Raw genomic sequence first — 13,660 nt, forward strand, 5'->3', positions numbered from 1 at the left:
TTTACCACAACAAACATGAAAGTGAAAATCTTGAGAATGTTGGCGCTGAGTCACTAGCTTTATCTGCAGATAAAACCCTACACAAAACAGATAATGGTTTATTTTGCACCTATTTTACATATATTTCCTCCAGCTCACCGAAATGATTGTCTTCAGAGCTTATGTCCATTATTCCTTTATTGTCTTCCCTGCAATGGAGTTCTCTGAATAAATACAGGGGTTAAGTTACAATTAAAAATAATGAGACTCTACTGGGCCAATGTCCTTGCACGCAATACAAGTGTGTGGGCTAATTGCAGGAGCAGAGTTTGGTTTTTTTTTCCCTCATTTTGCTTCACTTTGATTGGTGGATTGGCACTTTAAATAAAGGTTTCAGGTCTTCCCTGAGTGAGAGATACAGAACGAGTCCCAGGCACAGTCCAGAAAAAATCTTAATCTTCTTTTCTTAGAACTACCTTGGTTGGCATCACCAGGCCCTGAGAGCACAGTGCATGCCAGCATTGAAGGTAAAATGTGATTTTATGATTTCCATGTGATTCCTGTAAGTTTTTTTTTCCTTATCTCCAGGCAGGTTTTACAAAGAAGATTTATCTTCATTTGTCACCAGAAATTCGATGATAGCTTATTGTAAACCATTAGCAGGCTCCAGAGAAGCTTAATAACCTTCCAGCCAAAGAAAAAAGACTTATCTGTAGACTTTTTTTTTTTTTTTTTTACTATCTGTGATTATTAGTGACAGCGCCTAGTTTACAATAGTATTAGAAGTCGAGCAAATCTCTTGGCTAGTCAGATTTCCATTCATGTAAGAGTAAGGAGCCTTTTGAACTTGTAGAATAAATTTAGAGAAATAATTCATTTTAGAAAGCGGAAAACTCAATTTTGAGACATATTTGTCACTAATATCAAAGGAAATTAAAATATTCAGTTTATTCTTATGTTAAAAAGACATTTTGGCGTGGTTATATGGGTAATCTAAACATAGAATGACATAGCCTATATATCTGCAAATAAAAGTTTGTTATGAAATGATTAGTGGTTGTATTACAATTCAAATGCATTTCAAAATTTATTCTGGAGGAAAACAAAGTATAAAATCCTGTGAATGATACTTAATAGACCAAAATTTTACATAGTGGAAGGGATTTTCAAATTCATAATTCATTTTATGAAATGAAACACAGCATTTAAAGAATATGCAAGAGGTTGTTCCTACCTGTTCGTTTAGCTTGTAGCTTAGTAAAAAAAGTACTTAGATATTTTTTTAATTGCTTGTCAATTCATTTCGAAAACTAGTAAATGCAAATCAACTGTTTAGCAACATTTAGTTTCTGTTTTTGCTTTTTTGAAGCTGATTGTTTTGGAAGAGCCTTTAACCATTCTGAAATAAAAATTTTATCTGATTTAATTCTTCAACCCAACTCTGTTTCAGATCCCACTTTTCAAAATGAAGGACCTGGTACTGATCCTGTGCCTCCTGGAAATGAGTTCTGCAGTGCCGGTAAGTCAGAGTCTTCTGGATGTGCCCTAGAAGAGACATTGCTGGACACCAAACAACACCGAAGGATGTGAGCTAAGAGTCTGTGCATGGACTCATTTGGATTAATCCAGTGGTATAGTTCCTACTGAATCAAAAGTCATAGTTGCCCAGACGTCTTCCCTTACTATCCAAAAGCAATGCCAAACATATAATTTTTCTATTCAAAAATATATTTAAAATATTCCAAAGACAACTTCTAAGTCTTATTCCATTCATTCAAAGTTAAAAGACTTCTGTGGTCTCTACAAGGCCATGGCACAATTTGATTATCAACTGCTTGCTACCATTATGAAATGGAAAGAGGAAATTTCTCCAAAAAAGTCAAGTACATTTTCTTCTTCATTTTTAAAAGAACAATATTAGCCAAATTACTATGGCTACAAAACTGAGCTAAGTAATTCTATTTGAAACTACTAATTAATCGACAAATTTGCCTTATAGAGGAGATATTATATGACTGAGAGCTGAAGTTTCTTAAATCAAAACATGTCGCGGCAGTGGGGCTGATTGTATGTTACAGTCCTGCACCTGGTCCCCTCTATCATAAACTGAAGTGATCTCATAGAAGTACAATCCCTTGAGCGCTGAAGTACTGCAGCCAATAGTGTGTGATTCTGTTTTCGTGAAGACTTTACTCAGCTGCTATACGCATTTGACAAATACTGGCTGGCCACCTGCATGCTTTCTTGTCTTGAGGTCTCAAACCCAGTGGCCTCAAATGAACTTTAAACATTTCCTTGAGAAAATAGTTTAGCTACTTGCATTTCTTAAGGTTAAATGTTTTGGAGAAAAGGGATAAAAACTGATTACAAGGATGAAAACCTCAATTCTACAAATAAAAGGAGTTTTTATTCCATTCTTTTTTTTTTTTTTGTGAGGAGGACTAGCCCTGAGCTAACATCTGATGCCAATCCTCCCCTTTTTTCTTGAGGAAGACTGGCCCTGAGCTAACATCCATGGCCATCTTCCTCCACTTTATATGGGATGCTGCCACAGCATGGCTTAACAAGTGCTGCGTCGGTGCGCGCCCGGGATTCGAACCTGTGAACCCCGGGCCGCCGCAGTGGACCTCGCGCACTTAACCGCTTGCGCCACCGGGCCAGCCCCTCAACATTCATTTTAAATGGAAGAAAAACTGAAGGTGCCAACCTAGCTTATCTTTGTATGATACTGACATCGGGGTCAGCCTCAGCCACCTACCACAAGTCTAATACCCTGACACTCTTGGAACCTATACTGGTCCACACCTGAGTAAGTCAGGTCCACTCTGAAGAACTGGGCAATTGCTTAGTATTGCCAATTGACTGCCTGCCAAATCAGATGTTCTTCTCCTTTTACTTTGGCATGGGAAATATATCCCGTGTCTATTTAAATTCATGTTAATATTGGTCTTTAATTCATAACTTGAAGCAGAAGGAAAGCAAAGTATACTCGGTCCTGTAGTTGAAACTGTCCAAGATACCTTATTTGTGTACTTGCCCAAGGGAGGAAAGAATACTCTGTTCTCACAGTTCCCTCAAATTCTGAACAATCTGCTCACCACACACACGAACATACACACACATGCATGCACACACACCACTCTTCCTGTCTATACAGCTAATCTTTTTTCTCTCCTTGGAGTATTTGATACAGATTATAATTCCTTTCCCTCTATCTATTTCCAAAACTGAATTATTTGGAGAAATTTGCACCATGACTCAGAGGGTGAGATTTTCCTGTATTAAAAAAATAGGAGATGGAGGTAGATAACATATGCTCAGGAAAATATTCCTGAACTTCTTACTTATAAAGGAAAAATAATCCCAGCACATTTAGTGAAGACTCCGTAAATATTTGTGGGTAATTAAAGGAAGGAAGGCATTAAAACCCCTTGACTGTAGATAGTAAGAATATCTAAAGAACCAAAGACTCTCAAAATTCAATTTACTCTAATTCCTAATTCTAATTCCTCTCCATTTTTTTTCCACTAGTATTTGTGTATGTTAATAAGGATTAATTTAGAAAGGAAACTATCTTACACTTTAAAAACCTAGTTGTAAATATAGCTACTTTTTAAACAACTTTTAAATGAACACATTAAGTATAAAGGTACTTGGTATTAGAAGGAAAAAATTACATTTGATATGATCCCAAAAACATAAACACAGATCAACAGGTTTATACATAAAATAATTTTTCACTAAAGGTGATGGAGGCTTTGTTGAGGCCCTTTGAATAGCAGGCAAGTTAGGTTTTGCACATGGTTTTGCTGAATGCTATGATCCTACGCCACATTCCACAAAGCAGAAGCATGTAGGTTTGTCAAACACACAAGAAAATTGAGCTCAAGTTCATCCCCTTTGCTTTCCTACATGATAATGTTTTAAGAATATAAAATACTCTTAGTTTTCTATTTTGTTGCTTTATTTTACTTTGTTTTCAATGTAATTTTCAAACTAAATCAAATTTTGCTTTTAAAAGCAAAAAGCATTAAGATGTGGACAAAGGGTAGATGATTTCTGTGGGAGCAAAATTATTAAATATTATGTTAATACCCCAAACAATTTAAATTCTTCTTCATTCTGCCCAAAAGCTCAAGTCATTTGGGTAACAAACCAATATGATGGCCTCTCAGCTGGCCCTCGTTACTGGGATGACTTTTTTTTTTTTTTTGCTGAGGAAGATTGGCCCTGAGCTAACATTTGTGCCCATCTTCCTCTATTTTGGTATGTGGGACACTGCCACAGTATGGCTTGATGAGCCACGCATCAGTACGCGCCTGGGATCCAGGCCCGCGAACCCCAGGCCACGAAAGCGGAGTGCGCAAACTTAACCACTATACCACTGGGCCGGCCCCTGGGGTGGCTTTCTATTTCCAGTGTGTAAGGAAGTTTCTGGCCAAGGAGAACTCAAAATTGTTCTTATTTCCATTTAGGTGTTTCCTCAGCAACCTGGGACACCAGGCATGGCTAGTTTGAGCCTTGAGGTATGTATTGTCAGAGTATTTACATATAATCTTTATATTGGTATGTTCCTGATAAGGGAGAAATATGATGGGCTGTTTCTCAGTTTTCCTAGTCAGAAATCAGTGACTGTCCTCCTGTGCAGTTCTAGAGAAATTTATGAGATTTATTAGAGCCTCATCTTATAATTTTTCTGCAATTTTGAACTCTCAGGTGTTTCAGTCTTTAGAATGTCACCTGTATGTGAATCAAAACAATACAAATATTTAATACCTAATATATATTATATGTATGTTAATATAATTACTACAGTAATGTCATTACATTTAGTAAAACACGTTGTTCTGAAGTCACAAATGGTTTATACTTAGTTCCTTCTCCTTATAGTATCTTATATGATAAAGTTCCCATGAAGAAAACTCACCTTACAAAATGTAACTGTTGATAAGAGCTGTAAATAGTGTTAACATTGTGCTGTGTACCTGCTGCCTGGCCTGGGCTTGTCTTACTGCGGTTCTCATAACTCATACATCCTCTGTTTAGAAAATCCCAGCAAAATAGAAATGTTTGACCATATTGGTATAAAATATTGACAGTTATGTCAATTATTTTTTATACCAATGAGTCAAAACCTAAAAATTGTTTTTAGTACTTAGGAAAATTTAAAATAAAATAGTTCAAACTTTCAACACATTTGTATATTTATTTCAGTTATGAATAGAAAACTATTTCTGAGATTAAAAGTTTTTCAGAAGGCCTTGCAAAATTTATTCATATCATGACAATCTGAGGGTAATCAACACCAATATGGGCTGGATGCTTATTTCACATGGAAGCTAATTTCACTGAGTTATTTTTTTCTCACTTTCTAGTTTAAACTCAATTCAAAGCAATCTAAGCCTCTTCCCATTAAAAGTAAAATTGACTTTTTGTTGAACTGGCGGCATGCAATATGATGTCCACTTAAATGATACTTTTTCTCCCTTTTAATTAATGATAAAAAGCAAGCTCACTATTTTAATAGCAATAATAACAGCAATGGCAGAACCACATTTAATATTTCCAGTTTTCAGTAATCATTTGTATCTACTTTTATTTTATTCAAATTGACCCACCCCAAACCTTGTGATGATAATACTATATGTTGAGAAATCAGTTGTGTCATACAGAAAAGGAACATGTGTGGCAAACACTAACTCACTTTTTTTTTCTTGATAGACAATGAGACAGTTGGGAAGTTTGCAGGGATTAAATATGCTCTCTCAGGTAACCTTATTTTCAAATATTTCTGATGGTAAATACAAATGGTGGTGGTGGTGGTAATATTAGCAGCAACATTGTCATTCATAAAATTTGTTTGTGAATAGACAATATCCTAAACACTGGAAGAACAAATAAGCGATTGAGAGAACCTAAAACAAAATAAGATCCTGGTATGGGAAAATAAAAACAATGTTGAATTTTCTTTAGGAAGAAAAACATTCTCTTTTTCATTATCAATTTTATTATACAGCCCAAAATATGAGTGCTTAAAAAGCTAAATCTCAAACAAGTTTATGGGAATATTGCAGTCTGGCTCATAATGGAATGTAAGTCTGTTGGAAGACAGCATTTACCTATCCATATTCAATTAACCGCTGTCACTCTTACTTTTGCTATCTCTACACTTTCTATGGATTTTTTAGAAAATGAAGGGGCCAGCCCCGTGGCCTAGTGGTTAAGTTCTGAGCACTCCACTTTGGCGGCCCAGCTTGCAGGTCCAGATCCCGGGCACGGACATACACCACTCGTCAGCCATGCTGCGGCAGCAACCCACATACAAAATAAAGGAAGATTGGCACAGATGTTAGCTCAGGGCTAATCTTCCTCAAGCAAAAAAAAAAAGGAAGATTGGCAACAGATGTTAGCTCAGTGGGAATCTTCCTCAGCAAGAAAAGAAAAAGAAAATGAAAACCAAGTTTAAGCCAATACTGAACTATAAGCATGCTTTTTCTTTTTCTCCATGTCTTTAGTATTCAAGATTTGGCTTTGGGAAATCATTTAATTCTTTGTGGCTGCATGGTCTCCTCCCACCACATTCCTCTTTTCCATGGATGAGACCAAGAGAACATGAAACTCAACAGGTAAGTTAATTGCATCAATGTGTTTGAAACCTCAAGCTTTAAAATATTCTTCTACTTGCTTTCTCTAAGTTGTCATCTACTAGCTACAGACAGGTAATAGTAATGAACAAAAAATTATCCAAATACCCATAAGTCAAAACCTAAAATTGTTTTTAGTACTTAGGAAAATTTAAAATAAAATAGTTCAAATTTTCAACACATTTGTATATTTATTTCAAAGAGGAAGATACGGCCTCCAAAATAAAAGAGACCTATGTTAAAGATATGAGCAATAACAATAGATAAACTATCCTCAACATGGAAGCAGGCTATAACCTGGACAATTTTTATTTTAGTCAAGATTCCCTAAATAATTGTTCAAAGTCACATTTAAAACGATGCCAAAGTCCTAGTTAAAACATCATGAACCCTACAGCAAACAATAAATATATCAATCAGTTAACCATTACTTATTAGGTACTTGATAAATATATAAACCAAATTGTAGATTGGGAGTGAAAGTAAAGACATTTAAGAAGAACTTCAAGGCTCACGAAATTTCAGATCTAATTGGAAGATAAGACAAGATAACATATTACAAGGTGCTAAATAATGAGGTACTAGTAATAAATGAGATGTAAGAACTGAAAGCCATAGGAGTTTAGAGATGGGCAATGATTGAAGAGGTGATGCAGAGCCAGGTTGCTGTGAGACTTCCATGCCACTTTGAGGAGCTTGCAACCAATCTAAAAATAACAGGGAGTCATTCACCACAGATCATTTGAAAGTGGAGCAATAGAACATGGTTGTTTTAACAGGAACTTTTGATTCCAGATGGCCTTCCACAACAAGTAGCATTACTCACCAAGCCGCATTTAGTGGGACAATAAATTATGTCAATGGTGACTCTTTCTCCACTTGATTGTTTCCAACATGGACCCCATGATGCAAGAATTTGATGGCATTTTATTTAATTACCCTTTCTCCTTTCAGTAACTCAAAAAATATATGATCTGTCATGTGCCAGGCACTTGTTAGGAGCTATATTAAGTCCTGGGTCTATAAAGATAAATAAGACATATTATTCTCTCTCAGTTGACTGGGGAACAAAGATTTATAACAAATAATTGTAATCCAGTGAGAAAGTGGTAAAATAGAGATACACAGAGGCAGCTATGGGAACCCAGAGGAGGAAATGACTCATTCTACCAGGAAGTCCACATAGTTTTCCATCTTGATGAGCAGAAGTTGTCCTGGAGGAAGTAGAGGAGGCAGACATACACCAGACTGCCCCAAATAACATTGACTTTAAGCAAATCGGTGCTTCCTATGTAAACACAGCTTCAAGACAAGTCCCCTAGACTCTCTTCCAAATAGAAAGCTCCTCAAGTCCTTTTGCTTTAGAAATTCTAGACCCCACAGTTCAGCGAGCCAGTGCTTCCTGACGCTCCTTTCAAATTTCTCTGCAGTATGAATATTCTTTGCCTGTGCATCCCCCACCTCTCCCATCGCAGCCATCCCTGCAGCCTCAACAGCCAGGACAGAAACCTTTCCTCCAGCCCACCATTGTAACCGCAGCGATGCAGAACACTGGCCAGAAGGGAGGACCTCAGCCTCCGGTTTACCAGGGACGGCCGCCCTTGCAGCAATCAGAGGGGCCAATGGTTGAACAGCAGGTGGCACCATCAGAAAAGCCAACAGAGGCCGAGGTAATTTCTTTCTCTGAAGTCAGATCAGGATCACCCACTAACTTAATGAAAGAAATCTGATTTGCAGAGCACACTTAAATAATCAGAGCTTTTGCGTATAATGCACAAAATTACAAGTATGCATTATTATTTCTCTATCTGGTCGTAGAGAAGACAATCGCACAAAAGTGCCTTGTAATAATGTAGAGAAAAGAGCAATGGACAGGAAAGGAAAGTACCATGAAACTAGTATGTTGCAGGCGTTAACACTCCCCTATATCATCCTGACTACAATATTATATGGACATTATCATCCTTTTATCATCCTTTTTAATAAGGAGAAGACAGACTTTGAGAGGTTATACGATTTTCCCAGTATTACACAAAAACTAAGTGGCAGAGCCAGGATTCAAACCACCCTGGCATGCTCCAATTCCAAAACTCATTCCTTTCTACTCTGCAAGACAAAGCAAATTCATGACAGACAGGCCCCATCTCCCTGCCCTTGCACTTGAGTCATGTCTGTAAAAGGCAATTGTAATCTCTCGGGTTGTACCCCCTAAAACTCAATGAAAGTAAAAACAGGGAAACACATTTGAGATTGTTTTATCATAATCATAAATAACAGTGTGTTCAGTTCACTTTGTTCATTTTGATTGTTTAGTAATTTTAATATTTATCTGTGATGCAGCTACCAGAAATGGATTTTCCCGTTCCACAAGATCCACCGGTAAGTACAGAACTCAATGAGACACTTTCTTGGGAAAAATATCTCTATACTTCAAGAAAGAAGAGTAAAAATTGTAAATTGCCCGATTTATCCATGAATATGAAGTATAATGGGTTCCTTTGTTTTCTAAAATATTAAATACTCATTTGTCATACTAACCCATCTGAAAATGTGTTTCATAGAACTCCTAGAAATGGCTGTAATGGGAGGTTTGCCTGTGTTATAGCAAATATGAATTACTTATTCTGTTTTCTATCACTTAAAGATGTTCCCAATAGCCCGTTTGATGACTCAGGGACCGATGCCACAAAGTAAACAATCTTCAGTAAGTTTTCTTTTTTTCATACTACTTCTCTGTTTGTAATTTACTTAAAAGTTTTTCCCTTGGCAAATGCATTTTGTGATGACTACTGTATTTATATTTAGCTTTATCCAGGATTGTTTTACATGTCCTATGGAGCAAATCAATTGGTAAGTCCATACCCTATAAAAAGTATCATTTTTAATTAAACGTTATCTTAGGAGCTAAAATTATAAAATCCAGGCCTCACACAATAGATTCCATATTCTCTGAATGCCTAAATTAGTGACCGAAATGGCAAGGAGACACACTTCCTATTTGGATAATTCTGGCCAGACTCACACATACACACACACAAAATGGCATTAAAGAAAAGGTAAATTTTCCATCTGAATTATCCAAATTGGCTACATTTCTTCAATAATGACTCATTTCTCCACTCTGCCTCTGGACACAGCATTAATATTAAGGTTTAAGGAAAAACTAAACGATTTTTAACTTTGTCTTGAGTAGCTACAAAGATAATAGGAGTCAGCTAGTTCATCATATGATGCAGAGTTTCTTTTTGAACAGAATGCTCCTGGGAGACTTGGCATCATGAGCTCAGAAGAAATGGCGGTAAGTAATGTCTTCAAACTCTTATTAAAATAGTGGCCAGGGGAGAGCAGTCACAGATGACTGGATGCAAGAGGCATTGGCCAGGATTGTGGCCAAATATACAGCACAGGACTCAGATTATTCCGCTCCAAAACCAAAACCTTGATTCTGAAACAGCATGCAAAGATTTCATCATGTTTCCCATATAGTCATTTCTGAGTGATGACCATTCTTGCACATAGGGTTTTGCCCCATTTTTTGAATGTGAGCCGAGGAGAAACCTCTCTTGAAAAGCCATCATGGCTGAATGGCAAATGCTTCAAACCAAAAAAGAAACACATGGGGCTGGCCCAGTGGCGTAGTGGTTAAGTTCACATGCTCCACTTTGGTGGCCCGGGGTTTCCAGGTTTGAATCCCAGATGTGGACGAACGCACCACTGATCAAGCCATGCTGTGGCAGCGTCCCACATACAAAGTGGAGGAAGATGGGCACAGACGTTAGCTCAGAGCCAATCTTCCTCAGCAAAAAGAGGAGGATTGGCAAGAGATGTTAACTCAGGGACCAGTCTTCCTCACAAAAAAAGAGAAAAAAAAGAAACACATGGTTCATACAGAGTCCCTGTTCCTTCTCAGATCATTTAACCCCTCAAAACAACAAATTCAACAGCATCGCAAATCATTTAGCCGTCAAAATTGAGAGACGAAAAAGAAAATTAACCAAGTTTAAAATTTGATTATTGTAAAACTCAAAGTACATTAATAAGTTAAAGTATATTCTTCTTCTGTTATCATTATCCATGCATATTACTACTTTAAAATCTGAGATCAATAGACTCACACAATTTGACTTTTTCCCTCAGCAATTTTTACGTTACATCTGTTAGAACACAAAGCAAAAGAGAACGAAACCATATTGAGTTAACAAATCATTATCAACTACAGATCCTATCAAATTGATAAATACACACACATGTTATCCCTGAAAGAAAACTCGTATCTCAACATTACTGCTTCTGTGAGCAAGACACAGAGAGAGATACTACGGAGGCAAGATAAAAAAGATGAGCTTCCTGTTCTCAAGGAGTTTACAGTCTAACCAATGGAAAAGATAGATACAAGGGCAGATAATCTCAAAATCACATGATAAAGGTATCGGAGCTATAAGACAGGGAAAAAAGAGGGGCCATTAGCCCAGCCCAGGGGTTCACAGTGCCATCCCGGGAGGATGTGATGCAAAGAGCTGAGGGTGGACAGCCAGGTCAGAGGCAAGAGTCCTGCAGCTGTGTACACAGGCACAACTGGTTGAAAATTCAAGTCAGTGTTTATATCATCTTATCATTTTAATTAATTTATTAACATTCTGCCTTATTCTCAATTTTGCTATAACTTATGAAAAACACACAATAAATGTAACCAAAAAATTGAAAAGAGAATTTTAAATGAGTTAAAATTGTGAGAAAATGAGAATACAGATATGCAAGTTACAAAGCCCTGCACAATTGCGGTAAATAACCCAAGATTTGGTTCTGAAATTTTTGGCAGCAAAGGAAAAAAGGAAACGTGGTCAGTTCTAGAATTCTGTCCACAGAAGGAAAATATTTCAGTTCCTCCAGAGAAATCAAGCTTCTTTTTCTTATATGTGTTCTTAAAAAAGAAAGAAAGAAAAAGAAAAAAAATCTTAAATGGGCTTCATTCACTTTGGAGAGACTGAGAAATGATACTGACAAGGTCCTCCAAAACATCCAACAAACTAGGAATGGATCCGTTTTTGTTTGTTTTGTGATGGTATTGCCCATTTCAGCTGCTTAGTGTTTTCTCAAAATTAGATTCAAAATACCTTTCACCTGTAGACCTGGATCTGCCCTCTTTCCCTGTTTTTCTCCTTCCTACCCTTTCAGCCAGGCATGCCAAAGGGTCTCCATCTCCCTTTCACAGAAGTGGGCTTGCCCCACCCAGAAAAGTGCAGAATCCTCTCCCTTATGTTTCAAAGCCAGTTTAGTGCCAAATGTGCTTACGCAAAGCTGTCAGTCACTCCCCGTTCCCCATCAGTTTTTTATGGTTTCTCTGTGAATCAGACCACGTCCCACTGCATGGTATAGTTAATAGTAGGTGATAACGGCGTCTTTGGTAAATGATTTCTTCCAGGGAGGCAGAGGAGGCCCCATGGCCTACGGAGCCATGTTCCCAGGATTTGGAGGCATGAGGCCCAGCCTTGGAGGGATGCCCCCCAATCCAGGCATGGGCGGGGACTTTACTCTGGAATTTGACTCTCCAACCGCTGCAACCAAAGGCCCTGAGAAAGGAGAAGGAGGTCCACAAGGCTCCCCCATGACGGAGGCGGACCCAGCCAACCCGGAAAACCCAGCTCTCCTTTCCGAGATCGCGTCTGGTCCCCTCGGAGGCCTTCTTGCTCTCCCTCAAGGCAGTGTTCCCCGCCTGGCAAGGGGCCCTGCAGGGCACAGCAGGGGACCCCCCAGGGTCACCCCAGCAGCCGCAGACCCACTAATGACCCCTGGATTAGCTGATGCTTATGAGACCTACGCTGCTGATATGACCACACCCCTGGGTCTCGAGGAAGAATCGACCACGGATACCACGGTGACCTCAGAGAGTCCGCAAACGTCGATGCCAGGAAACAAGGCCGAGCAGCCCCAGCTTGTGCGTGATGCGTGGCGTTTCCCAGAGCCCTGAGAGCCTTGCCATATCAGCTACCTTCTGTATGCACAAGCTCCCCGGCTTTGTCCCCATAGTATATCTTTTTGCTAAAACACTTATTACCCTTCTACAGCAAAGGCATTAAAAGTGCTGAGCATATATTAATAAATACAAGTGGCTAGAAATAGTGTAGGTCCCCTTCTTGCTTTCATTCTCTTATTAAAATAAAATGTGTCGACTGTCTCTGTGATTTAGAAATACTATTAATAACATCAGAGCAAGTCTAAGTAGCTCTGCATTTGAAAATCACTGTTTCTTGGCTGTCTTGGGCATTATAGAATTTCTCTTGCTAGCACTACACTGTTATATCCAGGAAATGTGACACTGCTTTGGAAATTTTTCTCTAAGCAAAGGCACATATTCTCAGAATTATAAGCTATTTCATCCAAACGTTATTAAACGGGGATTGGTGGACAATCCCTGACTGTTATCACTGGGTTTGGTATATTGGATTTAAAAGTCTCTATTTGTAGAGTATTTTATTTAATCTAGTAAAAACATCTAGCCTATTTTAAATAAAGAATTTTTCTCACTGAAAATACCAGGAATTATACGCTTATTATTTACATATATTTCAATGGTTAAGAGATGAGCACACTCATCCTCTAATTTTGCTGCCCTTTAGCATATTTTATTCAGTTCATTCATTCTTTCATGGAAAGTTGATTGAGTACCTACCAACATCCTAGGCAACGTGCTAGGCAACAGCCCTTCCCTCAGAGCTTACAATGAGGATGATTGACAAGTAGACAACCACAATACTAATAAAAACAGCCACTCTAGGCCAAGCTCAAGTACTTTACACATATTATCTCACAACAGCACTGCAAAATAGATACTCCCAAACCCACAACTCATGTGAAAAGGCCAAGCACTGGGTGTCCCTGGGGCCACAGAGAAGAGGCACCTAACCCAGCCTAAGGGGCATTGCAGGGGACTGGGAGGGATCAGACAAGTTTTCTCAGAACAATATCGAAAGCATCTCAAAATGAGGCCTCCAAGAGGAAGCAACACAAGAAGAGCCATATGGGTGCCATGTGAGAAT

At 38.3% G+C, this 13,660-nt stretch overlaps 1 protein-coding gene across 1 annotated transcript; it reads left to right on the forward strand.

Moving 5' to 3' along the window:
* The first annotated feature begins 444 nt into the window (after positions 1 to 444).
* Positions 445 to 12,728, forward strand: AMBN (ameloblastin). The gene is made up of 11 exons (XM_058546428.1): positions 445 to 506; positions 1,430 to 1,498; positions 4,455 to 4,505; positions 5,701 to 5,748; positions 6,495 to 6,605; positions 8,054 to 8,293; positions 8,964 to 9,002; positions 9,268 to 9,327; positions 9,429 to 9,473; positions 9,877 to 9,921; positions 12,046 to 12,728. The coding sequence occupies exons 1-11, from the start codon at positions 492 to 494 to the stop codon at positions 12,589 to 12,591; spliced, it is 1,269 nt and encodes a 422-aa protein (XP_058402411.1). The 5' UTR covers positions 445 to 491; the 3' UTR covers positions 12,592 to 12,728.
* The last annotated feature ends 932 nt before the right edge of the window (positions 12,729 to 13,660 follow it).

The sequence above is a fragment of the Diceros bicornis genome, chromosome 8, assembly GCF_020826845.1.
Source record: "Diceros bicornis minor isolate mBicDic1 chromosome 8, mDicBic1.mat.cur, whole genome shotgun sequence".
NCBI lineage: Eukaryota > Metazoa > Chordata > Mammalia > Perissodactyla > Rhinocerotidae > Diceros > Diceros bicornis.